Genomic DNA, 27,855 nt, shown 5'->3' on the forward strand with positions numbered 1-27,855 from the left:
TCTCCTCTCTTTGTTTAGTAAGCCTGGGTTCAGACAGTTCATTTACTCCTCTGGAAGTTGTGAATGGGTGCTTAAAAAGACTGAAAAATACTTGTTTTATTATGTCTTCTACTGTGTGTGTGTGTGTGTGTGTGTGTGTGTGTGTGTGTGTGTGTGTGTGTGTGTGTGTGTGCGTCGCGCGCGTGCGTGCGTGCGTGCGTGTGTGTGTTTTTCTTCAATACAGAATATCTAACTCCCAGCGGTAGCTTAATACTCACACCACGGTGAATTTAATAGAAAATACCATAGTATTCTTTACATTTGTAGTAGAATGAATGCGACATGTATTTTACCTAATCTAATACTGCCTGACAATGCCAGAGTAGCTCCTGTCTATAAAGTATGCACTATATGAGAAAAAAAATGTCTCTCCCGAGCACAAACATAAAATTCTGAATAGGTTTTTATTTTTTTATTTTTCCACAAAGTAATATTCATCGCCATTATCATTTCAGAAGCTATTACCTGTAGGCATACTGCTTATATAGACAGATTGTGGAATTCATTTGAAAGTTAAAACGTAAAATATCAAATTGGCCATGCACACTGGTAGCTACTTGAAAAAATCTGAATAAAGAAATTAAATATCTTATAAATTGTTTTATCAAACACTGAAACTGTTGACACTTTATTAAGCCCCTCCCCCTGAATAGTGACTATCCAATCATAGCTTAGCTACCATAACTAAGGCTGAAGTAAGGTTGATATTTTTATGGAATCAAAACCAAGAGAGAAAAGGTGTAAAGGGCTGATTATCGTTTATTAGCTCTAATGTGAGCTCCCAATGTTAGCATGTCCGGCTAACTATCAGGGCTAAATACAATTTGGAGAAATATGTTATGGTGGTTTTTTTTTTGACAGGGGGCTTAAATAATGTGGCAATATCAAAATAACAAAATTAAATCTGTCACCAGGATTTGATTTAAAAAAATTAATGCAGACATGCACATGTTAGGAAATGCACCTTGTAAGTTTTGTAGATTGCATACTGAGCTTTCTTTTTGTTATGTTTTGCTTCTGTAAAAAATATATTATTAAAATAATTTTTTCATTGTTAAATAAAAGTATATCTGCTTAAAAAAATAGTACAGGCACATAAAGGAAACGGTGTCCAAACAAGTGTGTCCAACATTGCGATGTGAGAGAATATGCATTTATTTTGCTCCATATCTGGATTGCAGTAATCAAATTGTATTTTAGTGTAATTAGTAGGATATATATATATATAATGGTAATAAACAGCCTCTGTATTTTATAAATTTTTGGATGACAAAAAATATTTAACAAAAAAAAATAGTTTGTACAATCCCTGCCACTGCCATTGGCTTGAATAAATGATTGCATCCATGGTCAGTAAATGTGTGTGCAATTCCTTTTTCTGCATTATCTATAAGCGATAATATTATTTAGTTTTTTTATATCTCTATTGTCGTTTTAATAATAACATAATGTGTACCTGTAATAATAATATACACTGTATTTGAACCTTATCCCCATGTATGCATTCTAGCCATGCAATAAATACTAATTTTGGTAATGTTTTGTCCATTCAAAAACTGAAAGCTTTTACCAGCAGTGATACTCGATCTGATGGATAAAATATAAAATCCCAGGAATTTATTTTATTTTGTGATTTATTATTTATTAACCTGATTTGTCACTGCCCTCCTGTGGCCACAGTGAGGAACTGTGACACTATACAACTTATAATCAATATGATCATTAATAATATCAATGTAAAAATTACATTATCATGAATGTGATAGGACAAATGAGAACAGTAATATCAACATTGGTATTAAACATTGACAATTAACAGTAAAAAGCAATGTTTTGGTATGATCAAGCTGAGCATCAAAAATATATTTTCCTTTCAAAATATATTGTGAAAACAAACGAATCCATGTCCGTTAGCTGTCAAACAGAAACATTGTTTTATTTATTTTTACAAAAAAGAAGAAATTTCATTGATACTAGTTGTCATTTCAGATTTTATTTTTGTAGGTTGTGACCGGATGTTGTCACTTCAGTCGACATGTCCATGACGACAGCAGTCAACAGACGGAGCTCGAGCTTGTGTTTGACAGATGTTGTTGCTTCATTCAAAGCCGAGCTCCGGAGCAGGACAGCGGTGTGTGTTCGGACTCTTACCCGGGAAACAGGAGCGCAAAGTCGGCTGAATCATGTCGGGGGAGAAGGCGACCAGTCCGTGTAACAAATTTCAAGCGAATATTTTCAATAAAAGTAAATGTCAAAACTGCTTCAAGTCCCGCGAGCTGCATCTGTTGAACGACCACGACCTAGAGCAGGTAACGTTAAAAATAGGCTACCGTTGTATTCAGTTAAAATGTCAATTTATTTGAGTAGTTTTTTTACGTTAATGTTACCGTTAGCAATGTTTTGAAAAATAAAGTCATGACATCTTAAAAACACATTTTTGTAAGTTTATTTTTTTAATCCTATTGGCCTAGTTATTGTCACTTTAAACTGCCAACCGTAAACTAGCCTATTTGATTTTTTTTCAGTTATTTTAAGTATTTACATTTTAATGTTATTTACGACTTCAGCTTGAGTTTTAGTGTTTGATTTAAGCTATTGCTACTGTATCTTTCCCTAATCTTTGACCGATTTTGATGACGTTAGGGACTGTACAAAATTCATAGTGTGTGTGTGTGGGGGGGGGGGGGGGGGGGGTGGGATGTTAGGTATAACCATTAACACCACAATGCGATTTTTTAATTTCCTTTACAAAAATGTAGGCTACTAATAATATTGTATGCTGCTTTTGTTACATTTAAGTAGCTACAAGGAACTTTCAGTTTATGTTTATTCTAGCGCCCCCTTTGGACAAAAGCTATAGTGTTTTTACAACACCATTGCCTGCTGTCCTAAAGATCTTTGCTAGCTCGTGCTGGTGCATTTGTTTAGGAAGCTATTAAAAGTGAGACTGCATGATGCATCATGATGAGGTAATGTATTTATGTGACTATGACAGATTAGTAATGTTACCGGAAAACCCTGTGTTTATGAGCGGTACTAAATCAAAGTTTCATTTGATTCATCTTGGTCATATTACAATTATTAATCTGACATAGTCACATAGAAATACATTACCTCATCGGCATGCATTCTGTAAAAACACTACCGCTTTTGTCCAATCAACAAAAACTGATAGCCCCTAGCTACTGTAAACTATTCAAACTGTGAAAAGTAATTACAGCTGCTTTCTAGTGTAGAAAAATCTGAAGTATTTCCCTTCTGAAATGTAGCGAAAGAAAGATAAATGCAAAGTACCATAAAAATTGAAATATTTCTGAAGTAACGGATGAATTCTGCGAGTATTTGAAACAGTGGATTGTTATCTCTGAATCCAGGAGAATAGACGGTTAGAGGTATTTAGTTATTTCGTGCCCTCAGTGCCTCTGAAAACATTGTCTGTCATGTGAAGGTGATGTAAAGAGCCCATGATGACGGCTGCCTACATACCTCACATTGTTAAGATATGTTATTACTGTGTGTGTCCGGCCTGCTTTCAAAGTGCCCTGTAATTTCAGCACTGTTGCTCAACATACAGACAGACACTCACACTACACATGGTATTTCTCTCCCAACACTAGTCAGCTGTGCTCACAGGGAAAAACTGTTTTTTATGTTGTAAAATACTATGTACTGTTTTGATATTAATGTTATAGAAAAGCATTCTGAGTTATAGTATTAGTCTTGTTGGTGCAGTTGCTTAGCTATTGTAATGTCAAACCATACAGCAAGAATTTATCAACAATTTTTTATTTAGTGTCAATCACATCTTGCTCTATTTGGGGACATTTGGCAGCCATATCCACACTTATTTTCTTTATTTGACCCAGTAAAAACAGTTGTATGTCCACCAAAAGCATAGATTAATACAAGATAAAAATATTTTATAGAGATGAAAAGATGAGTTGACCCATCGATGTATCATTGAATGCATTATCAGAACCCAAATAGCCGAGCGAGAAAATATTACATTTATTTTTACATTTAACAAACCCAAAGAGATCTGCCCACTAGTTGAAAATAAATGTTCAGTAATATTGTTTTCATGTTCCTCTCAGATTTAAGGGTCTAGAGTTTCAGTGCTGGATTTATTGAAAGGTTTACCAGAGTCTAAATAGCATAATCCACTTAGTAGTGTACGGTGTGTTACGATTTATATCAGAGAGGATGCAGTACGTTAGTGGGGCAGCAATTAAAGGTTATTTTTATTTATTAATTAATCTAAGGGTCTATGTACATTTCAGAAAATGCCTCAAGCAGTTTCATCAAGCCAAAGGTGACGTCTTGTAATGTACTGTTAGTTTTTGAGGCTGTGCGGGGGGGGGGGGGGGGGATCGTGACTTAGTTTAATGCTAGTCAAAAAGTACAGTCAAAAAGTCAGTGCTATGAATACCAATATATTTGCAATAAATGATCACTATGTTCTAAATATCTTAAACCCAACCATATTTGATTTTACTTACACATACGACATACAAAATCATCAAATTCTTCCTTTTGAGAAGCAGAAACAAGGATTTTTTTAGCAAGAAAAACAATAAATTAGTATTTGATTATATAGTTGACAAACCATCTATTTGTTCCAGCTTTATACAGTACATTAGGCTGCGTATAAACAACTGTAATACTATAAGAATGTTGCTTAACTTTCCCCTCCTGGATTACAGGCAAAACCCATCTATGCAGGCTGGCTGTGTTTGGCTCCAGAGGGGACGGATTTTGACAACCCCATGCAGAGGTCGCGGGTAGGACACGGTGAAAATCAGCTGAAATAAACATTTTACAGTTTAAAATGCTGTTTTAGTGATTTTTATTTGCTTGTCGTGTCACATTTTCAGAAATGGCAGCGGAGATTTTTCATCCTGTATGAACACGGGAGCCTGACTTTTGCCTTGGATGAACTGGTAAGAGGCTGTTCAGATAAAAAATTTAATTTCATCAATAAAAATACACAGTAGATAGCACTTAGGGCTGTGCAATTAATTGAATTTTAATCGCAATTACAATTTCGACAACTTCCAACAAATAGGTCTATGAAAATAAGAGAATTGACTTTTACAAGATTTTTTTTTTTTAATTCAGGTCAAGCCTTTGAGCCTGGTTTTGCTTATTTTGAAGTTGGACTATATTCAAATTCAAAGAAATCCACTGTTAAAAAATTCAGCTTTTCCAATAAATTTCAAAATCAGATACTGAATTCCTGATGTATCCAAAGTTAATGTAATAATAGTGTTAAATAATTGCGATCTCTATTTCAAATCAAAATAATCATGTTCGTTTGCCATATTGGAGCTGCCCTACTAGCAGTGTACAGTAAATCCTGCTGTGTATTTGCATCTGCATGTACAGTATGTTGGGATCAGCCATCTTTAGGCCAGATGTCTTGTGCCGAACCACAGCAGATGATTTGGGCTTAGCCTGTCCTCTAATGCACACATCCCCCTCTCTCTCTGTGATCCCCTCAAATCCCATTCCCTCATCTCTCTCTCTCTCTCTCCACTCTCTCTCTCTCTCTCTCTCTCTCTCCACTCTCAACACCACAAACTACTCTCTCTTTAACTGTCATTTTGGTCGCGTTTTACTCATCAGTACAACCAAGAAACACAATTTTACTGAGTTCAAATTCTTATGCAGTTCTCCAAAATGATTCAGAATAGGGTTGCACAAGACCATGCAGTTACATTGTTGACTATCGCGATCACTTGCGATAAAATTAACAGATATTTAAGTTATAATGTCCTTTTGATTTGAGTTCTCTGCCAACATAGACACTGGAAGAAAACATTAAATGCATTATTTCTATTCCAACAATATGGTTTTATTGTTAATTATTTATTTAACACTTAGGCAAAATATGTACATGCCCCGTTTTACAAAATGTTCTGGTAGGCACCATCTGATTGGCCAAATACATTGACATGCAGAGCGCGAAAGCAGGGTTCAGTGTCTTGCCCAGGGACAGACCGATATGTGGCTGGTAGACGGGGGATCGAACCTCCGAGCTCCGACCCTGCAATCCATTGGATAACCGCCCTACACACTTCGCCACTGCCGCCTAATGTTGATATTGCAATAAGGATAATTCTTCTCTATATTGTGGATTGAAGCCCTTTTTGAAATGCTGTGTTTCTCCTCTAGCGGAGCACTCTGCCCCAGGGAACAGTGAACCTGAATCAGTGTTCAGAGATCAGTGATGCCGAGCCCCGGACCGGCCAGAGGAACGCTCTGTGCATCGCCACAACGGAGCAGGAAATATTCATCAGAGGAGACAATAAGGAGATCATTAACGGGTCAGTATCAAGCTGTTGAGTAAATGCACAATTAGCAACTAAGTAACCCCTACTAATTAAGGCCATGTCAACATGCACATTGATATTTTCGTAACCGTAGCTTTTTCTGTGTGATTCGGTCTTTGGTCCACATACAAACATTGTAACCGGACAGTTGTAGAACCAGAGCTTTTTAAACCTTCACCCAAAGTGGAGATTTTGGAAAACTTCTGTAGTTGTAAGAACAGCAAAACCATGTTTCGCATGTGACATAACTGTATGCACAGATATTTTGTCTTGCAACATTAGATATGCTCCGTGTTTGCATGTTACTGTGATTACATTGAGCTACAGCAATCGCCCTCTTTCCAATGGAGAAAGTCCAACGTTGTCTTAACAAGGTCGGCCCTACTGCTCTTGAAAAATAGCTAGAAATGCGGCACATTTGGACTGACAATGTTTTCCTGAATTTTGCTAACTTTATACAGCTCAACTTCATTGTCAGTCAATACATATAACCCCTGCTGTCCTCTTTTTCCAAATCTTTTTCGTGATTGTGGGGACAGGAATATTCTTGAAAACGAAACAGGAAAAAAAAAGTGTCGACATGGTATGTGGCCTTATGTCTCTGTTGTTGCTCTTCTTGTTTCCCAGATGGAGCGAACAGCTCGTCGTTTACCCACGGACGAACAAGCAGAACCAGAAGAAGAAACGCAAAGTGGAACCTTTCGCCACACAGGTAGCAACGCAAATGTCCATTAAGTCATATTTTTCAGCCGATTTGTCACTACGCATGCCACATATTCGCAATGTAGCCAGTTCGATTCCAGCCAGCGACCGTTGTTGCAGGTCATTAACCCCTCTCTTTCTCCACATGTCCTGTCCATTATATGCAAACAATGTCCCCAAAAATATTTTATAAGTAAAGAAATCAGATTTTTCAGATTACAGTAAATCCCACGTTGTGTTTTTTCCTGCTGAGCTGCCGGCACAAAATATTCTAGAACACTTTATTACTCCACTACCGGTCATTACCATGACTTTCAATGTATAGATATTGGGTTGAATAAATAAAGAAAATAAATAATAATAGCACATCATTAAAAACTAATTATCTTTTTGTTTTCCTACTAAACATTAGGAGCCCTGTCCAGCAAAGATGGCTGCAACTGATCCGTGTTTCCCGAGCGTTGCAGTGGACATCTGCGGCCGGTGGCAGGAAGAGCAGCGGGGCAGGGGACCGGCTGTAACCCCCATGTGGCCCCCGGGCTCCCAGCAGACCCCCACAGGTGCAGCATAGGCAAAACATATACACACACACACACACACACACACACAGACAGACACACATACACATACATACACACACACATACATTCATACAAACACACACACACACAAACAGAGGCTTTCATGTCCGTCAGCCAATCATAGCCACTTCCTGTCCTCTTGCGCTGTCCTAACGTCCTGCAGATGTTCACACGCTTACAGCTACTTATATTTTGACATGTCATTTAACCCTTGTTGTTTGGCCAGACTTTTACATGTCATTTAACCCTTGTTGTTTGGCCAGACATGTTATATTTTGACATGTCATTTAACCCTTGTTGTTTGGCCAGACATGTTTATTTGTGATCGTGGGCACAGAGCTGGAGGAGTTGGAGCAGGAAGCAAAGTTATATAGGCCAGGTTTCCATCTAAATGTGAATCGGAACTTTTGCTAGTTTAAAAGAAAATGCAAATTTGGTGCGTTTCGTCAAGTGGATACACTACACTAGTTTGATCTGAAGAAATTTGTATGAATGTACCGTAACGTGGCAGAAATAAAAAGTAGAATAAGTAGATGTTACAAACAAGAAAATAAAAAACCATGTGTGTTAATACACAGTCTACGATACGTAAACGGGAATATTGCTAACCACTATGGGCCCCCTTTGTTTACATACCAGTTTACGGAGCCTAGGTTGTGTGTAAACACTGGATTTCTTTTCAGTGCACACAGTATGGACACAGGTTGCCGATTGTGAGGATTTTGACAAAAAGTGATTTTTTTTTGTTGCTGTTCCCATCCCCCTTTTCGGATGCAATCCTTCAAAATGTGCATAAAAACTGGGCTATAAACCCAGCTGTAAACACACACTGACACACAGAGACACACTGCAGGAAACTGTAGTAGACTTGTGTCTCTAACCTTCAGGCATCATAAAAGCCAAACATGATCCATAAAAAGCCTCTTAAACAAGTCCTAATGGGCCGGATGGTGAGCACAGAGCAGGCTCTCCTCCTCACTGGGACTTTGTAGCTATGACAGAGTGGACAGCAGCACCCAGCCGGCGTCAGACTGAAAGCAGGGTCTGGGAAGGTCCAGTAATAAAAGCCTGCTGACTGTACCTAGAGGCTGCTTTATTAGAGTGATGCAGGTTATACACAACAGAGACTATTGGGCAGACACTGCAGGTGAATAGTGTTCATTTTTTAACTGATAGATATCCTAATTTTTTGTTTTTGCATTATGATTTTTTTCAGAAATGTTCAAAAATCTAAATGTTGAACACAGTTATAAATCTTTATTTCCTTTTTGCAACACATCATTTTCCAAAGTGTTTACAGAACAGATTTTGGATAGTGGATACAGTCTTTTTTCATTCTATTGATCAAAAAAATCCTACGTACAGGTCTTCAAAATGAATTTTAGTCACATTTCTTTTGAACAAAATCTATCATAAATCAGACAACTTAACAACATATGAACCAATCCTTCTGTAATAACCTTCAGAATAGTGCTTAGAATGATCATGGAAAGTTTTAGTTCATGTAGATGCTTTAGAAATTTAGATTTTTGGTTCATATTAAAACCCTTCTGTGTTTTTTCCAGGCAACACATCTCCCTACCTGAGCCCAGTCTCCAGTTGTGACTCTCTGGCATCGGACAGTTTCCTTTCCCCAGTAGAAAGCTTGGACTTGGTTGCCAATGGAAACAGTGACCCCATCACTAACAACCGGCTGGCTCAGTCAGACAACACACAAACAGCAGCAAAAAACAAGAACCAGACCCGCAAGGAAAGGTTAGAAATGAAAATGAATTTATAGCAATTTTGACGACAATCTGTGTAAATAACTCTTCTATACATTGACACTGTGTTTATTTTCATGAGTTTGAATGTATTCTGTTGGTAACATAGCCATTCAAAGTGCATTAGCAGAGTTAAAACCTTTATTTCCTTATTACAAAATATTACTTTCAGTTTCAGTTACAGAACAGTATTTGGATACAGCCTTTTTTCATTTATAAATCCAAAAATACTATGTACGGGTCTTAAAAAGGCATTTTCGGCATGTGTATAAGAACAAAATGCATCATAAATAAGACACATGAACAAATCCTTCTGTAATAACCTTCAGAATAGTGCCAAAATTATTATGGAAAACTAGATAACCCTTCCATACATTTTGTTTGGCATCAGTTTGGTGTTTATTTTCATGACTTTGCATGTTTTCAGTGGGTAACAGCCATTCATAATGCCTTGGCAGAGGAAAAAAGGGGGTAAAATGTGCAAGCAATTAGCACAAAAGGGGACATGCAATGCCTCTGTGCTTACAGCCCAACAGCCATCACACACCGCTAAACACCAGATCAAAGGGCTCACCCTCTCTACCCCTCCATTAGACATCAGACTCAAGCGATCTTAAATTTAGCTTAAAGTAAAAACCCTCCCAGTGTGTGCCCCTACTAGCAGCACGTTAACTGGTCACGTGAGCAAGAATACATCTCCTGTCTTCACTCATTCATTGCCTTTTCTGGAAACGAAAAATACCAAATACTTTGAAATGCCCCCTCCTTCCCAAATAAGGCCAGAAATTCCCAAACGCTGGTGTAATTAGAGATCTGCTGCATTGTTTCTCAGGACCTTCCTAAGGCTGACGGTCGGACGGCATGTCAGGGGAGGTAGAGCTCAGTTTCAGGGCAGAAAGGGCACGGAAACGTCACCATGGAAGTTATTTATAACGTGCTGAAAGTTATACAGCAACTTAGTCAAACTGTAACGGTTTTGGCTAAGTCACAAAGTCTAAGAGTTCAACATAGATGACAGAGATCCTGTTTCTATAGACATTGTTAATAGTCTGAAAATAGCATTTTAAATGGTCTGTCTTTATGATGTATTTTTATCTAACTTCTAAATCAGCATAGTGTAAATGCATGTTGTTATTGTCTCCCCTGGTGTCAACTTCCTCTGCAAACCCAACAATTATTGACTGATCCTTAACTTTTAATAAATGAGTCAGTGATTCTGGAGAACGCTTGCTGTCAAAATCACTTTTTTTTGTCAAAATCAGTGAACATCTCCTCAGGATCCACCATCTGTCTGTGTGTGGGATGAACAAAAGAAATATGGTGTTAATACACAGCCTAGGCTCTGTAAACATGTTGCTATAGCTTGGGTGGGCCCCCTTTGAATACATGCCCGTTTACAGAGCCTAGGCTGTGTATTAACTCCAGATTTCTTTTTCAGCGCACACACATTATCGACAGGTAATGGATCATTCGCTGATTTTGACAAAAAGTGATAATGACAGCAAGCATTCTCCAGAATCACTCACTCCACCTTTAACAGACACCACTGCTTTTCCTCATCTGACAGTTGTTTACACATTATATCAGGTGACTTTGTTCTGTGTGTCTCGTGCTCGGCCTCAACACTAAACACTAGTGGGCCGGATGTCAGACAGGTGCTGTGTGGAGTCTATTATCAAGCTGTCACCATCAGTGTTATGTTGCCGGAAATTACACCTTTGTGTGTGTGTGTGTGTGTGTGTGTGTGTGTGTGTGTGTGTGTGTGTGTGTGTGTTTTAACTAATTATCCGTTCATGTTTTCTTGTCCAGCCTGTTGGGATTGGAGGCCACTGAGGAAGAGCAGACAGCTGTTTCCAGGAAGGGCAGAAGTGAAGCTCGCACCAGCAAGCATGAGGTAAACGCACCAAGTACACATCTGATGCTACACTCAAATGATCCATCCCTCGTATTGAATGCCATACTACGTTTTTACTGGACGATCCTGAGTTATTCCCAGTCCATGTTCAGTAGGATAATGTCTTTTTCATGTGTTTAATTCATCATAGGTTATCTCATGACACTTTTCATAGAGAAGGTTTAGACCATGCTCATTCATTTACAGAAACAAAACATATCCCCGTAAATGGCAAGAAAAAAAAACTCTTAAAAGGGAATAAACCTTAGACAGAACCTGACTCTAGGTGGGCAGCCTTGCCTTGACCACTTGGGTGGAGAGATTTATATTTTCATGTCATTTTGAATGGTGTGCTTAAGCTAAAAGAGTTACTACACCCTCTAATTCTGCTAGAACCAGGTCAGGTGGACAAGGAGGACCATAGTTCCGTTCATGCATGTATTAAGGAGAACTTGACACCGCGTTTAAAGTTGCTCACTGTGTGCAAACGGTAAAAGGAACCGCTGGCTTCCTTACGCTTCCAAGATTTAAGAAATATATAAATAAATCTTCTAGACTTTACAAACATAATGGAACTGAATATATTCTGATTATTCAAATATTCATTTCCTGGGGGAAGTTGTTGACGTCTAAAAAATGTATTCACCAATTCTGAGTTGCTCCTTTTCCAAAGTAATTCACCAAAATGGCTCAGTTGTTCTGTGAAGCATGGAGAGTGACTAACAGCCATGAGACGCTTCTGTCAGCTACTGGTGAAGCTTTTTGACAGTCACTCAAAGGACCTTTATTGCCCTTTAAGAGAGTCACTGCATGGATACCTGAATTGTTAAGGGGCTAAAAAGTATTAGAACTCCTTCTTCTGCTTCTCTTTTTACTGGGAAATGTCAGAATGTTCAAGCATGGTCTTGCATGTTTTATCATTGGAGTGTAATCATATATAATCCCTCAGTGGGGTCTCCTCCCTGTTTGACTTGCCCAAAAATGCCTCCAAATTAATCATCCAGAAGGTGTGTTTTATATACAGTAATACTTTCAAATAACCAAAGCAACACGTTTAGTATTTCTGCAAGTTTCTGCAAGTTCCATTTCGATCTGCTACCCTTTATGATGAAATGGGATACCGATATTGACATTCCCTTGAATAGGTCTGATTGTATGTCAGTATCATCTGATATACAGTAGGAGATGTGACTCAGTTGTTTCCTTGTTGCACAATGTGAACATGTACTAGTTTAGTTAAATTTTTATCTAAAAGCTGTTTGGTAATCATGATTCAAACAGTCTTTCCATAGCTTTTCCATCTCGAACTTTGGTCTCATTCTTGGGAAACATTTTTTTTTGTTGACAGTTTCACAAGAAAATTCCCATCACATCTCATTCTCCATCTCTTTTCTGTGGCATTCCTCATTCGACTGAGTTCTTCAGAAAAAGCTACGAATATTCTGTTTTTCCAAAGTCAAGAGTGAACCTTCAAACTTAATTGTTCCTGTATTTCTGTTATAAAAAAACGAGATTTAAAGATGTTTCGTATCAGCTACAAGCAACCTTAATCCTTTAATCTCCATCGCTTTCAGGGGGAGTTTAGCTCTGGCCTTTAGTAATGTTTTCAACAATGTATTTCATCATTTGGTAAAAGAGTCAGAGTAAGTGTGGATAAAATAGTTTGTTTGGATATTTGTGGGCCTCAGAGGAACGTGTACTTAACGTCATATCGTTGTATCTAAAAACACCTGACGTCACTTTATTTAAAAATAAATCTTAACGGTTGAGAAAAGCCCAGAATAAACATGTAAAATCATAAATATCCTAGTTGAGATAACTATTATTCTTGTAACTTGGACATTTTATTTTGAAACCTGGTCATACCATGAATCACAGAATAAGTTGTAAGAGTCTAAACCTGAACATGAGACAATTAAAAAACCCATATCCTGACGGTGGTCTTTTCCTAGCATATGACAGTTATAAACCACAAATAGGTAATGCTATTTCATCTCAACGTGTGTTCGCTATGATTCGGAGCAGTCACTGTATCCAGCTGTATTTAGCCTGGGCTGGTTTCAACATGACTCACACACACACAACCAGGTGTTATGCAGAGAAAAACGTCACTTAAAAAATACAAATGTTTTTTTTTGTGTGTGTGTGTGTGTGTGTGTGTGTGTGTGTGTGTGTGTGTGTGTGTGCATGCATTCGTGCGTGTTAGAGTGGATGCATGTGTCAGCAGGTGGGACATTCATAGCTGCATTTTGTTTGCGAACAAAACTGGTTTCGATGCCCTGAAGGCGTTCGCGTTCTGTTGTGTGTTGTAATCTCTGAGATGACATTCCTCTTACAGACTTTTTTCCAGGGATTCCTCAGCGCTGCAAGGTGATACAGTGTATCGCGCTCAAGGACGCTTTACCACAATCTCAATAATCATGTGAAGGCCCGCATGTAATGAACTTGATAACCTTTATAGAGGCTCAGAAAGTAGAGTGGAGCAGAGTAGATTAGAGTTAAACTTTTAATAATGTCAGTGGGGCAATTTGTTTTGCAGACAGAACTCAACACAAAAACAATACAGTACAATGCAACATGCACAATATCGATTTTACATACTCTCACCATCAATCATAGTAATTAAAGTTAGTTTAATAAGCAAATAGCCCAGGGAATAAAATATACTTAACTTAATTTAACTTAACTTAACCTCCGCCTTGATGGAAGCAACTAAAACTTAGTATGTAAAGGATGTTTAGGGTCCAAAACCATAAACTTACCTTTGAGATTTTTACCAGTTTATTTTACTTTAGGACTAAGACTGCCTGACCAGAATATGCTGCCCATTTTCCTTTTCGAGTGCACATCTGTAAAAGAGGCTAGACTCCAGTGATTAAGGACATGAGTAACTAGTGTCAAAGACGAAGCATTAAAAAGTCCACAGGGGTGTTACATAAAAAAAGATTACCTGTTAAACCACGTGACACATTGAGCAATGTTCTAATCAAATAGAGAACAAATGGGGCATGTCAGGACCAAACACTGATATTAAACTTGCTGTAAAATTTGATTGGCGCTTCTGTGTTAAGCAATTTGAGTCTGCCTTGTTCATGAAATATGCTCATAAAATAAAACTGCCTTGCCTTGTTATCAAGACATTGTCATTCGAATCCTCTTCTATCTTCATATAATTTAAGATGTAGATGTGTAAACAACAATTTAACATATCAAAAAAGGTCATTTAGAGCTATAGAACAATTTAAGAGACAACTCCAAATGATCATTGTCTCTCATTTAACTATTTATAGGTATAGGTTTGAATAGAATATTTTTGGTAAATTCAGTTTCACAATAAGACACAGCTTTTGTATTATTGAAATACCCCTCAGTGCCCAAAGATGATGTAAAAGTGTGACTAAAGTACATTTGTTTTTGACACAGATGGTCCTCACTGTGGCAGCTGTTAATCTTTGATTAAACCGACATGCTCATTCCAGAGGATTTGTCTTTTAAATACACCAGCAGCACATTTTATCCCATGGGACGATTTATGTGTCTTTGGGTGGGTATGTTGTGGTAGCCAAGAGAAGGTCAACAAACTGAGATTCTCCGAAGTTCCTTCTAGGGTTCGTTCAGAGTCTGGAAAGTTTGGTAAAGGCTTAATGTGAAATCTTGTGTTTTCAAGGTTTGAAATCTGAACACATAAGTGGAAAATGCAGGATTTTCTCCATAATGACCAGACTGACTTAGGGACTGTCTATAAAATACTTCCTAGTTTACACAAAACCAATTTTATTTTCAATGCATTCATGCCGACTTGGTCATAGTATTGAAAAGTATGATCAATTTAATTATCATTTTGAATTATTTATTTTCAACACATATTTTAATAAAAAAAAAATCTACAATGTGACCGAGTGACTCAAACTCAGCCACAGAAATACACAGGACACACTTTTTTATATCGGATTAAGTGGATATTCAAAAAAATTTAGGCGTATAGGGGAGAACGGGGTAAGTAGGCACACTTTTTACTCTAGTGCTCATCACCAAAACATCTGTCAATAGCCATTCCTACATTAAATTGAAGCTTAAGGTGTTGGCTAGAAATGTGTCTCTCTTTTTTTCCAACTTATTGTAATGAAGAAGTAATTTACCATCAAAGACACTCTGACACATTGTGACAACCAACCCCATCAAGGGGTCGGTTGTCACACACTATGGGGTTGTTTGTCACAATGTTATCTTAATGGGAAAAATCTTAAAAAGAAGGCAAGGAGGCAGAACCAAATTTGAATGTTTAATTGCATTGTCAAGTTCACAAATAGGCCTACATAACGTTCTGTAGCCTTGGCAGCTGGTCTAGTTTGGGATGCACTGGGTTGTTTTGATTTTGTTGCCCTTTTTTCTTTTGCTTGCTAGCTGCCTTTTCCTGCTCTATTCTTTCTTTCTGGCTGCAGCCTTGAGATAACATGTGACAACCAACCCCCCAAAAAATTTGACGACCAACCCCAACTTGAATTTCTTGCTAGCATCAAGGCCAACAACCATCTGACAACTAATTAGCTTGCTAACCACAATCTAAACTATAGTTTACCCTTCACACTTTCTGAGGGTAACAAGTGTTTTGTTATAAACCCATTGTGTAAAAGCCTAGAAGAAAAATACTGAGAAGCAAAATATTTTGAATTTGACATGAAAAACACAAAACATCCTCTCACCTGAAATGCAGCTGTCTTCCTCCAAGGAAGTCTATGTATGTGACCTCTGATCCCAATTCTGGACCTTTTTTATATCAACTTTTCAGAGCTAGCGCGCTCTGGTGGCGAGATATAACGAATGTGACATCCAACCCATGTGACAAATTACCCCGTTCTCCCCTATTTGTATGGAAAATCCATTAGTTTTTATTCAATAGTTATATTAGATGATTGTAGAAATACATTATATTTAAAGCCTTGGGATCCTTGAAAAAGTAATTTTTTACTTGGAAAGTGCTGGAAAATCATCGCATTTCACCCTCAAAAAGCTGTATGAACCCTCTCAGACACACACACACACACACACACACACACACACACACACAGCTCTGAGAAGATTCTTCATCAAAACAGAGGACAGTCTCTGTCTGCAGCGGTCAGCGATTGTTTGAAAAAGTTTCGGTTCACTCTGAAGCCAGATCGCTGTGTTCCTCCATGTGTTGTGTCCTTGGATAGATTTCAATGAAGAAGAAAAAAATACACAAAGAATGTTCTGTAGCGATTAAAGTGCTCATTTTCCCCCTGTTCAAGTGGTTATATAAGAAGGGAAGAATGAATCTTTTGAATAGCGAAGGCTCAAGTAAACAAAAAAAAAAACCTTAGCCTTGTTTCATTTAATTCTGCGTAATCCAGACCTCAAAGAGCCTCTTATAAGTGCTGGTATATTAGCCAGCATGAAACTGGATCAGTAGAAGTGCGCTGTAGTCTCACTCACTCACTTCTTTTTTATTTTTGGAACGTAAGACAAAAAGACACAGAGAATGAGTACTTAAAAAAACCTTTTCATGCATTCCATGGCCAAATGCAGTCATCCTTGTGCAGTTCAGTTCATTCGTGGATGTGAGTTAGAGTGTAAAAGGCGGAGTAGAGAAAGACTGTCAGGCTCCCCGCAGTGCGCTACAGGCCTAATCCTTATACAGCTGACTCTCTCTGCCAGGGACCCAGACTATCGGTTACTCTGGTTGAAGGAATGCAATGCAAACTGCCGCTGAACCTGATTGAGAAAACACGTCATGCATTCACATCAGTGTTAAAGGTGCAGTCAGCGATTTTGGAGAACGCTTGTTAACAAAATCAATTTTTGTGAAAATCAGTGAATTCCTCCTCACGATTCGCTACTTGAATGCCCGCTGGAAAAAAAACAGGGTTAATACATGTAGCTAGCAACGTTCCCATTTACAGAGCCTAGGCTGTGTAGTTTTTTACAGTGCACACACGTACAGGTAGCGGATCGTAAGGAGGTGTTCACTGATTTTAGTGAAAAGTTATTTGACAACAAACACTCACCAACACACCAGAATCGCTGAATCCACTTTTAACTTTAAAAAAAGGAGTTTGTTGTGATTTCAGTATTTTTATCATACATATTTTTTTTACAGAAACTGCAGTCGTGTGGAGACATAGCTACGCTCACTGCCCCCGCTCCCCAGAGAAGAGCCAAGTCTCTGGACCGCAGGACGTCCGACACTGTCATGACGGTGAGGCTATGACAGTAATGATTTGTGTCTGTAAATGAACATCTGCATCAGGCAACATCACAGACTTCTGCTACAGATGTATAGAAGCCTCAATACTGCTCCCTAGAGGCCACAGAGCTCCTTACACTCCACATAATCAGACAATAGTTCACAGTAATGACCTGCCCAATAAATATCATTAATGGAGGAAGTATTCATATCCTTTACCTAAGTAAAATTACTAATATTGCACAGTAAAAGGACTCAAGAAGGCTTTATTGTCTAGCTTTATTTTGCAAAACACTTGACATTTGCAAAATACATAAAGGCATAAGGTACGAACCTGAGGGTCCATGCAGAACAAGATGGGCATATTTGCAGAACCTTCCTACGTCAACTTTACTTATGTCTCTGTAGGGCAATTAGTTGTGCAGTAAGTAAAACAAATAAAGATATTCTGTAAATAGATCATCCTGCCTCCTATTAAAGTAACAGCAGGATTTTACTTTTGGAATTGGTGTAGGTGGAGCTTATTTAGAACAATTCAGTATCGGACTGCAACTAATGTCTTCTTATTTTGCATTCATCTTCTGATTCTAATCTGATAGTAATATATTATTCGGTTATTTAAACCATGTCGGTCATCCCAGGCAACATGAATCACTTACAAACCAACACACATCAACACAATCACATAACTCACTTTGTGTTTTCCTTACAGCCAGATTTATTAAACTTCAAAAAGGGCTGGATGGTCAAATTGAATGAAAACGAGCAGGTAAGCCCTTTTCACATATTTAAGTAAAATATTCTCGATTTAATTTATTTCTCCATATTAGAGTTTGCCTGTTTTAAATTTTCTTCGTCTTCTTTTTCCCTCCAGTGGAAGAAATTTTGGTTTGTGCTGTCGACTGACAGTCTGAGATACTACAAGGACTCGATAGCTGAGGAGGTATTGAGATATTAGTGTGTGTGTGTGTGTGTGTGTGTGTGTGTGTGTGTGTGCGTGTGCGTGCGTGCGTGCGTGCGTGCGTGCGTGCGTGCGTGCGTGCGTGCGTGCGTGCGTGTTTAAATACAAATAAAAGTGCTTCCTTTAAGACGAAATAAATAAATGTATAAATATATTTTTCTTTCTCCCCTCAGGCTTCTGATCTTGAAGGAGAAATAGACCTCACAAAGTGTTATAATGTGTCAGAGTTCCAGGTCCAGAGGAACTATGGCTTTCAAATCCATGTAAGATAAAACGATTCTACACTAAACAAGCAAAACCTGCATTTTCTGCATTTACAAGAAGTTAAGTTTAATGTTGTTTCATGTCGTAGACCCCAAAGGCTGTCTACACTCTGTCGGCCATGACGGCAGGGATACGCAGGAATTGGATCCAGGCTCTGATGAAGAACGTGCATCCAGCTAACGCACCTGATGTCGCCAGGTAAAGTCAAACTAAAACACACCTGTTAGTAGTGTGAAATCTTGAACCAGTTATAATGTGAAAATGTATTCTTTAAACCGATATCCAGTGTAGTGAGCCGACATTTAACATTGTTTTCATCGTAAAAGGAGACGAACAACACAAATATTCACATTTTAATGACATCAAATGATAGTACCTTTACAACAATGTAAAAATACGTAAGTCTTGCATTCAGAAACAGTACAGCAGTATTGTCAGCATCAAAATAAATCAAAACTAAACGTTATACATTAGAAGAAAGTTCTAAAACACAAATCTTTTTTGTAACTAAAACTTTTTCCAGGTGAAATGAATAGTTTTCTACTTTAAAAGAATTGCCTTTAACAGTCAATTGGTCATTAGAATTGTTAACGATTATTTTCCTATCAAATAATCCACTCATTGTTTCATCCCTCCTCTTCCTTGTGATATTTCCCCCTCTCTTATAAACAGTTTACCTGGGCACCTCGTCCCCTGCATCAGCCCACCTGAATCTCTCCCCAAACCGGACGTGACTCGGGACTCTCCTTCCGCTGACGTCTCCATAGCGACAGACCCTCACCCCAAACACAGGAGTGTGATGGAGAGACGGAGGGAGGGGCGCTACAAGACCTTCGACTGGACCGAATTTAGACCACAGAAGAAGAAAACGACAACCATTGACTCAGAACTTCAAAATAAAAGTCTGTCCTCTTCGGCGGAACTACAAAATAAAAGCCTGTGTACACTGGAGCTTGGAGATGTTGAGAGGAGACAGAGGAGGGAGGAGAGAAGGAAGAGGTATGAGGGGATGCTAGGCTTCTCTCTGGGTTGGGACGCGGTCACAGATAAAAGTGAAATCGGCAGCATCAGAGCACTGAGTCCAAAGTCACAGCAGAGAGTGGAGGAGGAGATAGAAGAATGCTGGAAGCTGGTGGAGAAGACGGTCTTCAGACTGGAGACAAACGTCCCACCGATGTTCACTGAGGAAAAGGAGACGGAGGAGACAGAGACAGAGCTGGTTAACTACAGGAACAGGGTGAGCGCTCAACTCATACATGTAAATGTCAACTTTATTTCCATTCTATTATTAATCATTTTTATTTTTTCTGGCATTTTTCAAGTTTTTTTTGAAGGTATACACTTAATAAATAAAATTGCACTTTGACATTAAATACGCTGTAAAAAAATCATAGAATTCTGGGCAGCTATTGTTTGTTTGTGGTGTGACATATAGCGACGTGGCAAAAATGTTATCCAATCAGAGACTGCAGACTGGACCTTTCTAAATACAGTATACATGTTGTGGTTGTTTCTGAGAGATGCAAGATATTTTTGAGCTACAAGCTTAGTTCCTGTATGAACTGTTTCTTTCTGTTGAAGGTGGAGGATCTGAAGGCAGAGCTGGCAGAGTCCGAGCTCCGCAGGCTGGCACTGGAGGCTCAGCTCAGTACAGCAGGATACTATCAACAACAGGTCTGAATTGAATTGAATTGAATTGAATTGAATTGAATACAGTTATTTCAGACATATAAAATACACATTGAAGTCTTTCGCTACTTGCTTTTTATCTGGTTTTGATTTCTTCTTATGTCACAATCATGCTGTGATGCATTGTAATTATTTCAGTCAGTCTGTGTGCTTTAACATATGGTAACTAATCCTTATTTTTCCTTTTTTTCTCTCTGTTCCTCTCTCTTCCCTAAAGCTGGACCCTCCACTAAGTTCTGAAGCAGATTTTTGCCCTTTGTACACAAATGGAAAACCATTATCAAACGGCCACACACAGACACTGACAGACAAAGACACCAGAGAACTCTTACAACAGCAGAACAGTATCGGCTCTGAAACGCCTTCGTTAACAACTCCCACAATCTGGCTACATGATACAGAAGGCAATTTCAAAGAACTGGGGGAGACAGTCACCACACCTTTATCGTCACCTGCATTGGACATACAGAACTTATTTTCTCAAGCCGAGGGACAAAATGTAGAACTGCCATTGGACGTTGCAACAACAAATCACCAGAATCAACATGTTCCCAGCTCAGAAACACTGATAAATAACTGTGAATACACTCCATTGATTTTGGAGAAGCCCGCAAACGGAGATGACATCACACTGAGCTGCTGTGAAGAGAACCATACACTGGACCAGGCGGTAAGGGCTGTGCAATTCATTTAATTTAAATCGCAAATACAGTTTTGACTTCTTACAATTATGAAAAGAAGACAATGGACTTTTACATGATAATTTACATGATAATGTTTTTTTCACCAACCAGAAGTGAGTGGGTCCAGTTGCGCATGATCCACTGTTAAATAAACAACTTTTCCAATACATTCCAAGAAAAGTTACTAAATGTACAATAATCTCATTATCAATCAAAATAATCACTATCATATTTGTTTTTTCACCATTCTCTATCAGGCCTACCAGACAGTGGTGAGGAGGCTTTCCCAAGAGGTGGAGCTCTTATCCAATCAGAACGAAGCTCTCAACCAACGCAACCAGGAGATGCTGAACCAGCTAACGGAGGCCGACCGTGAGATCGAGAGGCTGAAATCGGAGCTCAGCAGCAGGTACTCTGAGCCCTGTCACCTCCCTGAAGTGGAGCAGATGGAACAAACCAGAGTGGATGATGTGGAGAGAGAGCTGAGTTTGAGCAACGAGCGTCTCCTGGAGGCCCGGGGTTTGATCACATCATTGGAGGAGAATCTGAGGGAGACAGAGGCTCTGCTGCTGCTCAACGTACAGACAGACACACAGGTAATGGGGCATTTATTAAACTAAACTTTTCAATACTTATCTTTATACTTTTATCTATCGGTTTATGATTTTTTCTCATGAATTGCTTCGCGCTGTCAAAATTAATACGTTAGCGCAGCGTGATTAATTTCTGGAATTAATGCATTCATTTTTTTAACGCAATTAACGCATGTGCAGAATGATCCGACCAGTCTACATCCCACCGGCTCTGCACTTTTGTAAACCTTATTTAGTTACAACGCGCCAGGATTTGGCTATGGTGTGTTTTGCTTGTAATAAGCATTTTCTTAACATCCTTGCTTAGTTTGCCGTTTACAGGAAATGTCTATTATTTTATTATGTAAAGCCCTTTGTGCTGCATTTTCTATTTATGAAAAGTGTTACATGAACACATTTTAATTTGATTTTGATTTGACAGGAGAAAAACGAGGTTGCTGAGCAAGAGGAAGGATATCTGCTTCAGTGTTTGGAGGCTGCAGAGACAAAGCTGACGATCGACCAATCAGAACAGACCTGCAATGGGGAGATCCAATCACAGAGCCCCGAACTGACTGAAACTGACACACTTCACCTTCAAACAGCTGCTGATGCGGACACTAACATTATGAGGCTAAATCAAGAGTTAGAGAAGGACATGTTGCAAGATGGAGAGAGCAACGGAAGTGAAGAAAAGATCCAGGAAGTGATTAAAGGGATGGGAATGAGGTTCAGGGCGTTGGGGAAGTTATTGGAAGTCATTGACAAATTCGATATTGGTTTGAGGAAAGAAGAAGAAAGCGAAGAAAAATGGCTGACAATGCCAAGTCAGTTCAAATGGGAGCAAGAGTTTTGGAAATGCCTGCTTGACAAACTGGAGTCCAATACTTTAGAGTTTGACGAAGAAAAAGCAATAGGAGGGCTTCTGACTGAGGTGACAGAACGTATGATAGTGGAGAAACAAATGCTGCTTGTAGGCTGCGGTCTACTTCCCGACACTGATACGTCCACGGACGAAGTGGGGGACGGTTTGGAAGATCTGGATATTATTTGGAATATTGGGAAGTGTGACACAGAAATCAAAATGATAGATATGGACGAAAGCACCGTATTTGATTTTAATGACCAACCTTGTGAGCTAAAACACTTTAGAGCCATCACAGAGACGAAAATATCTCTGCTAAATCTCCTAGCCTCGTCCGTCAGCACATCTGCACATGACAAACTCCAGCTGATTTCAGACAAGATCTCGAATTTCAACTTTTCGGAGCATCCCAATTCTGGTTACATTCAGTCCGCGGCTACTGAGGCGTTATACTGCGTCCACATAAGCCGGCTGAGGTCAAAATATGAAAAGGAACTTGAATCAACCAAACAGACACTTCTCAATTCAACTCTCATTTGCAGCAACTGTGTCAACTTGATGGAAGAAAACAGGGAGCTAAGAGAAAAACTGTCAAAACTAGAAGAATTACAGTCATTGCTATTGATAGAAAAAATTAACGTGTGTTGTCAGACGGAAGAATCGGACACACAGGACACAGATACTGAGTTACAGGGAGAATATGAAAGTATTGCCGGTGAAATTGTGTTAGAAAATGCTCAACAGGCATTTGAAACTGCAGAAGAGATGGTTGAGTCCATTGAGTTTGACTGTAAAGTGGAAGTCGAAAGTCAGTTAGGTAACCAGGAAGTAGTAGAGGAAAAAACTGTTCCGAACTCGGAGACGGTGCAAGTTTTAGTGCTTAGAAGAAGAGTGACGGAGCTGGAGGACCAACTGATCGTCATGATGACGGAGATGGAAGAAGAGCATGATGGGAGAATGAGTTCGGTTCAGACACAACATGAGGAGGAGATTGAAAAGCTGCAGGTGAGTAGCCGGCCGATTTCGATTATTAGTTTTCTAAATACAGTATCCTCATAGTTAAAAAAAATATTAAAGGCATCTTTATGATAGACAACATTCATAATTTAAAGGGGAACTCCAACAATTTTACACTGACTAGAAAAAGGTTTATACAGGCTTTTAAGGGTCTAGCTGGAGCTGTTATGAAGAAGATAAATTGGCAATTTCTCAAAGAATTACATTTTTTCTCCATAAAATATAATACCATTTGACGATAAATAAATTGAGAAACGTCTTTTCCTTTTCCTCCAGTTATCATGTGCACACGGCTTGGCCTTAATGGAAGAGGCTCATCTGAAGATCTTGGCGGAAATGCAGGAGCAGCTGATTGTGATGAAAGAAGAGCATGATGGGAAAATGAGTTCTGTTCAGATGCAACATGAGAAAGATATGGAAAAAGTGAAGGTAGGTAGTAACTGGCGGGTTCCATAGTCAGTTATTATTATTCAAATAGGCGCATAGAAATGTATGATTTTGACAGTAAATGTATATTTGTTCATGCTTAACTCAGTAATTACAGTTGGTATGTTTCCGTTGTTATGCAAATGAAGTAATATGGAATGATTGAAACAGTAAAATACCATTGAATTCAAACAAATATCTACATAAAGTGTGTACGTTCGATCTCATCTGATTTGCACATAAATTGGTAAAAAGGATCATGTGATAACCGCCACCAAATAGCTCTTAAAGGTGGAGTCAGCAATTCTTGGGATTTCAAAAAGGGGATTTTGACAATAATCATTCTCCAAAAATTGCTGACTCCACCTTTAGATGATAAAGAGAGGTGACAGAGCAGTAGTTATATGTTACATTATAAGCCTGTGACCCTTGATATCGTCTCTCATTCCCCCAGGTAACCTGTGAGCGCGGCCTGGCCTTAATGGAAGAGTCTCATGTGAAGGTGGTTGAGGAGCTTCAGCGTCGACACACCCAGGACATACAGCGCCTCCTGATGGACAGAGACACACTGCTGGAGGAGGAGAGCGCTGCTACTGCCACCGGTAAAGAAAGACAATCCCTGCGTTCCAAATCACATACTCTTTCTTTTTACTATACGCTACATACTAAAGTACAGAACAGTTTTAGGGCCACAGGAGAGAAATAAAAAACAGATAAGGAAGATTTTTTTTTCATTATGTTGAGAAATGTCAAGAATAAAGAGGAATACTCCAAAATGCTATTGGAGTTAGTGGGGCATTTATGTATTTTCAGCAGACTACAATTGACGTGCATGTATTGGGACATCCTAAATCTTTTTCTGGCATACTAAATAATAGGGAATATTCACTATCACGCAATCTTTTTTTGTGTTGAAAATCTTTCTACAGGAACACTTTGAGTTTCGTGAAGCATTAGCTGTTGAGTCTCTTAATTAAACAGCTCAGAAAAACATACTGAACGTAACATTCAACATGAAACATGACTTTGAAAAGGAATGCAAATCCCACACCTATACAATGTTAGATCTTGTTTTTATCATCTCAGAAATTTCACTAAGATAAGATCTATTTTAAATTTCAGAGATGCAGAAACTGTTTAACATTCATGCCTTGACTACTCCAACAGCCTTTTCCCCTTCCTCTTAAGCCTTTTGTTCAAATGCTGAGAACGTTTGTAAAGCATTAAAAGACAATTCAGTCTTTACTGAATGTATTAATTATGAATTTAAAAAACAACTGCTCCTATAATCCTTCTTCCTCTTCTTTCAGCAATTCAAGCCATAAAGAACGCTCACCAGCTGGAGCTGGAGAGGGAGGTGGAGAGGAGACACAGCACAGGAAACACACACCTGGACGACGTTTACAGACAACACAGGTACAGTCACTAAGCTGTTGACTGAGCCACTGTCCATTGCATACATATTGGCTTTTTTATATTTATATAAATATGTGTGTGTGTGTGTGTGTGTGTGTGTGTGTGTGTGTGTGTGTGTGTGTGTGTGTGCGTGCGTGCGTGTGTGTGTGTAGTGAGGAGCTGGCCTCCTTCCAGCGGGAGCTCCAGGCTTTGTCCCAGCAGTTCTCTCTGAAGTGTCTGGAGAACAGTCACCTGGTCCAGGCCGTGGAGGCTGAGAGGAAGGCCCTGTGTCAGTGCCAACAGGAGAACCAAGACCTCAGGACCAGGAACCAGGTCAGAGCAACAATACACCATTTTAAATACATCATTTACTTATTCTTCGACACATGTAATACCCACAAAGATCCACGGTACAAAAACTACTCCGTGTCTTCTGAGAAAACCTTAACATCTTTTATTTTTAGCTTGTTACCTCACTCTCGGGTTCATGACAAGGCAACACTGTGCGTGCATTTTTGAAGAAGAAATGGGCTTTCAATGCTAATTAGCTTAGCTCAAATACTGGTAGTCAGTGGGTAGCATTATACATAAACATGGCTTCTTACTGTTGTTTTTTGTCTGGTCCAGGAGCTGAGCGGTCACCTAGCAGCAGAAATCACCAGACTGTTCTCACTAGCGAAGCAGGATGCTCTGCCACTCAGCCAGGGGATGGATGTGTATGAAATGGAGGTAAAGCTTTCTCTTCATTCGCTCCTGTGTGCAGGGGCAGACTGAAGAAACTGATACAAAACATAAACATACATCCCTATCTGAATGGGCTGTGGGACTCTCTCTTCTATCAACCCATTAGAAATGTGTAAAGAAATTAGTTAGATTTTTTTATTCCATCTTCCTCCAAACACATGCTGATTGTTGGTTGTCTGTGTTTCAGATCACACTGCGAGTGAAGGAGTCCGAGGTTCAGTGTCTGAAGCAGGAGATCACGTCTCTGAAGGACGAACTGCAGTCGGCACAAAAGGTGAGAGTCATGATACATGATAAATGGGAATGGTGTGACGCTGTGGAAAAACCACAATGTGATGATTCCTCTTCTCTCTTTTATATCGCTGACTCCATGCACATGCACAGAGTGACTAGCAGAGGGCTCTCTCCTATCCAATAAGGAAATAATGTTTTGGTTTTTTAAAATACAAAAGTTCAAAAATTGCACCAAAAATAAAGACTTCCCTTTCAAAGAATAAAAGCAAAATTTCTTGGTAAGGGACAGTCCACCTAAACTGTACATTTCTCTGTCTTTTAGTGCACGATTTTCAAGTTAGATTTAGCAAGTTCAATTTGTGAAATTGCTTATATCGCTTAATGATTATCCCTCCATATTTGACGTTACAGGACAAGAGAAACGCGACAAAGAAGTACAAAGATGTTTACACGGAGCTGAGCATCACCAGGGCAAAATCAGAGCAAGAGGTGGACGAACTGAGAGAAAACCTAAGGCTGGTTCATCGCGCTCTGGACCAAACTTCACTATGAAATGTGTCAGTTTTTTTCCTGTTTAACCCTCAAGAAATGTATTTAAAACAATGCAAAAAAATCCTTCAACAACATTTCAAATCTCATTGTATTTAATAAATCAATCTTTTATAAAAACACTTTCCCTTCACATTCCTTTTTATTCTCAATGTTTTAAAAAATATAAAGTTGTTTATATTGTCTGTGCACTTTCTATGTTTTTCTCAACCAATTATTATTTAACTGTTTGACCTGACTGTGTTATTGACACTCATTCATACATTTATAACAAGTTTTCTTTTAAAAATATTTATTATTCAAAAATATCATTAAAAAAGTGTTTCATTTTGTGTATTATAGGCTTATACATTTTCTTTTGTCTGTACAGCCATTTTGTTGTAGTAATACATTAATTTGACTTGTAGAATTACATGTTTTAATCAGATATATGTTATTTGTGTGAGTGTGAATTTAACAAAAATGTAACTAACTTTCTTTGAGGCAACTTCTTGTCATACCAACACTGTATTTTATATTTGTAAACTGCAGTATTATTCATATAGCCTATGTTTTTTTTTTTTTTTATGAAATCAAGTTGTCAGATTAAACCTTTAATATCTCTGGCTATATTTGGTGGTGTTGTTATTTCGGGTTGCCAGTTTGGAATTTGGTAAGTAAGAACACCAATGAAAGAAAAATCTGATAAAATCTCTCTTGCAGTCATGTTGTTTTGAAACGTCGATAAAATGCATCAAAGAAATGTTGAGGTTATTTTGACATTGTTCAGCAGAAGGTTTGGTCAAGTTTTCAGGAAACTAGAAGTCAGATTCCGAGTGAGTATTTCATAATAATAGCTCTCGTTTTTTTTCACTTTTGCATGTTGAAATAGTGATTGGTTTAGCAGTTATTATTTAAATAACTTTAAATAATACGAAATAAAGATAAGGCATAGAGC

At 38.6% G+C, this 27,855-nt stretch overlaps 1 protein-coding gene across 1 annotated transcript; it reads left to right on the top strand.

The window, feature by feature from the left end:
- Window positions 1-2,171: 2,171 nt before the first annotated feature.
- On the top strand, window positions 2,172-27,478 carry LOC307262823 (uncharacterized protein). Its single transcript, XM_080043817.1, has 25 exons — window positions 2,172-2,348; window positions 4,743-4,820; window positions 4,914-4,979; window positions 6,214-6,365; window positions 6,999-7,083; window positions 7,486-7,633; window positions 9,220-9,409; window positions 11,227-11,311; window positions 17,433-17,531; window positions 18,232-18,288; window positions 18,394-18,462; window positions 18,654-18,743; window positions 18,833-18,942; window positions 19,417-19,981; window positions 20,326-20,418; window positions 20,651-21,103; window positions 21,374-21,712; window positions 22,131-23,558; window positions 23,847-23,999; window positions 24,451-24,598; window positions 25,307-25,412; window positions 25,565-25,724; window positions 26,019-26,120; window positions 26,323-26,409; window positions 26,781-27,478. Exons 1-25 carry the CDS (start codon window positions 2,223-2,225, stop codon window positions 26,919-26,921), a joined length of 5,130 nt encoding a protein of 1,709 aa, XP_079899943.1. The 5' UTR covers window positions 2,172-2,222; the 3' UTR covers window positions 26,922-27,478.
- Window positions 27,479-27,855: the final 377 nt, after the last annotated feature.

Source organism: Ammodytes marinus, assembly GCF_949987685.1.
Source record: "Ammodytes marinus genome assembly, chromosome: 16".
Lineage (NCBI taxonomy): Eukaryota > Metazoa > Chordata > Actinopteri > Uranoscopiformes > Ammodytidae > Ammodytes > Ammodytes marinus.

Bases quoted from the DNA above. Each gene is read 5' to 3' on its own strand.
- LOC307262823 (XM_080043817.1), top strand. From the start codon at position 2,223: ATGTCGGGGGAGAAGGCGACCAGTCCGTGTAACAAATTTCAAGCGAAT. The intron at 18,943-19,416 runs GTAAAGTCAAAC...TCTTATAAACAG, and splicing joins AACGCACCTGATGTCGCCAG to TTTACCTGGGCACCTCGTCC. The intron at 24,599-25,306 runs GTAAAGAAAGAC...CTCTTCTTTCAG, and splicing joins GAGCGCTGCTACTGCCACCG to CAATTCAAGCCATAAAGAAC.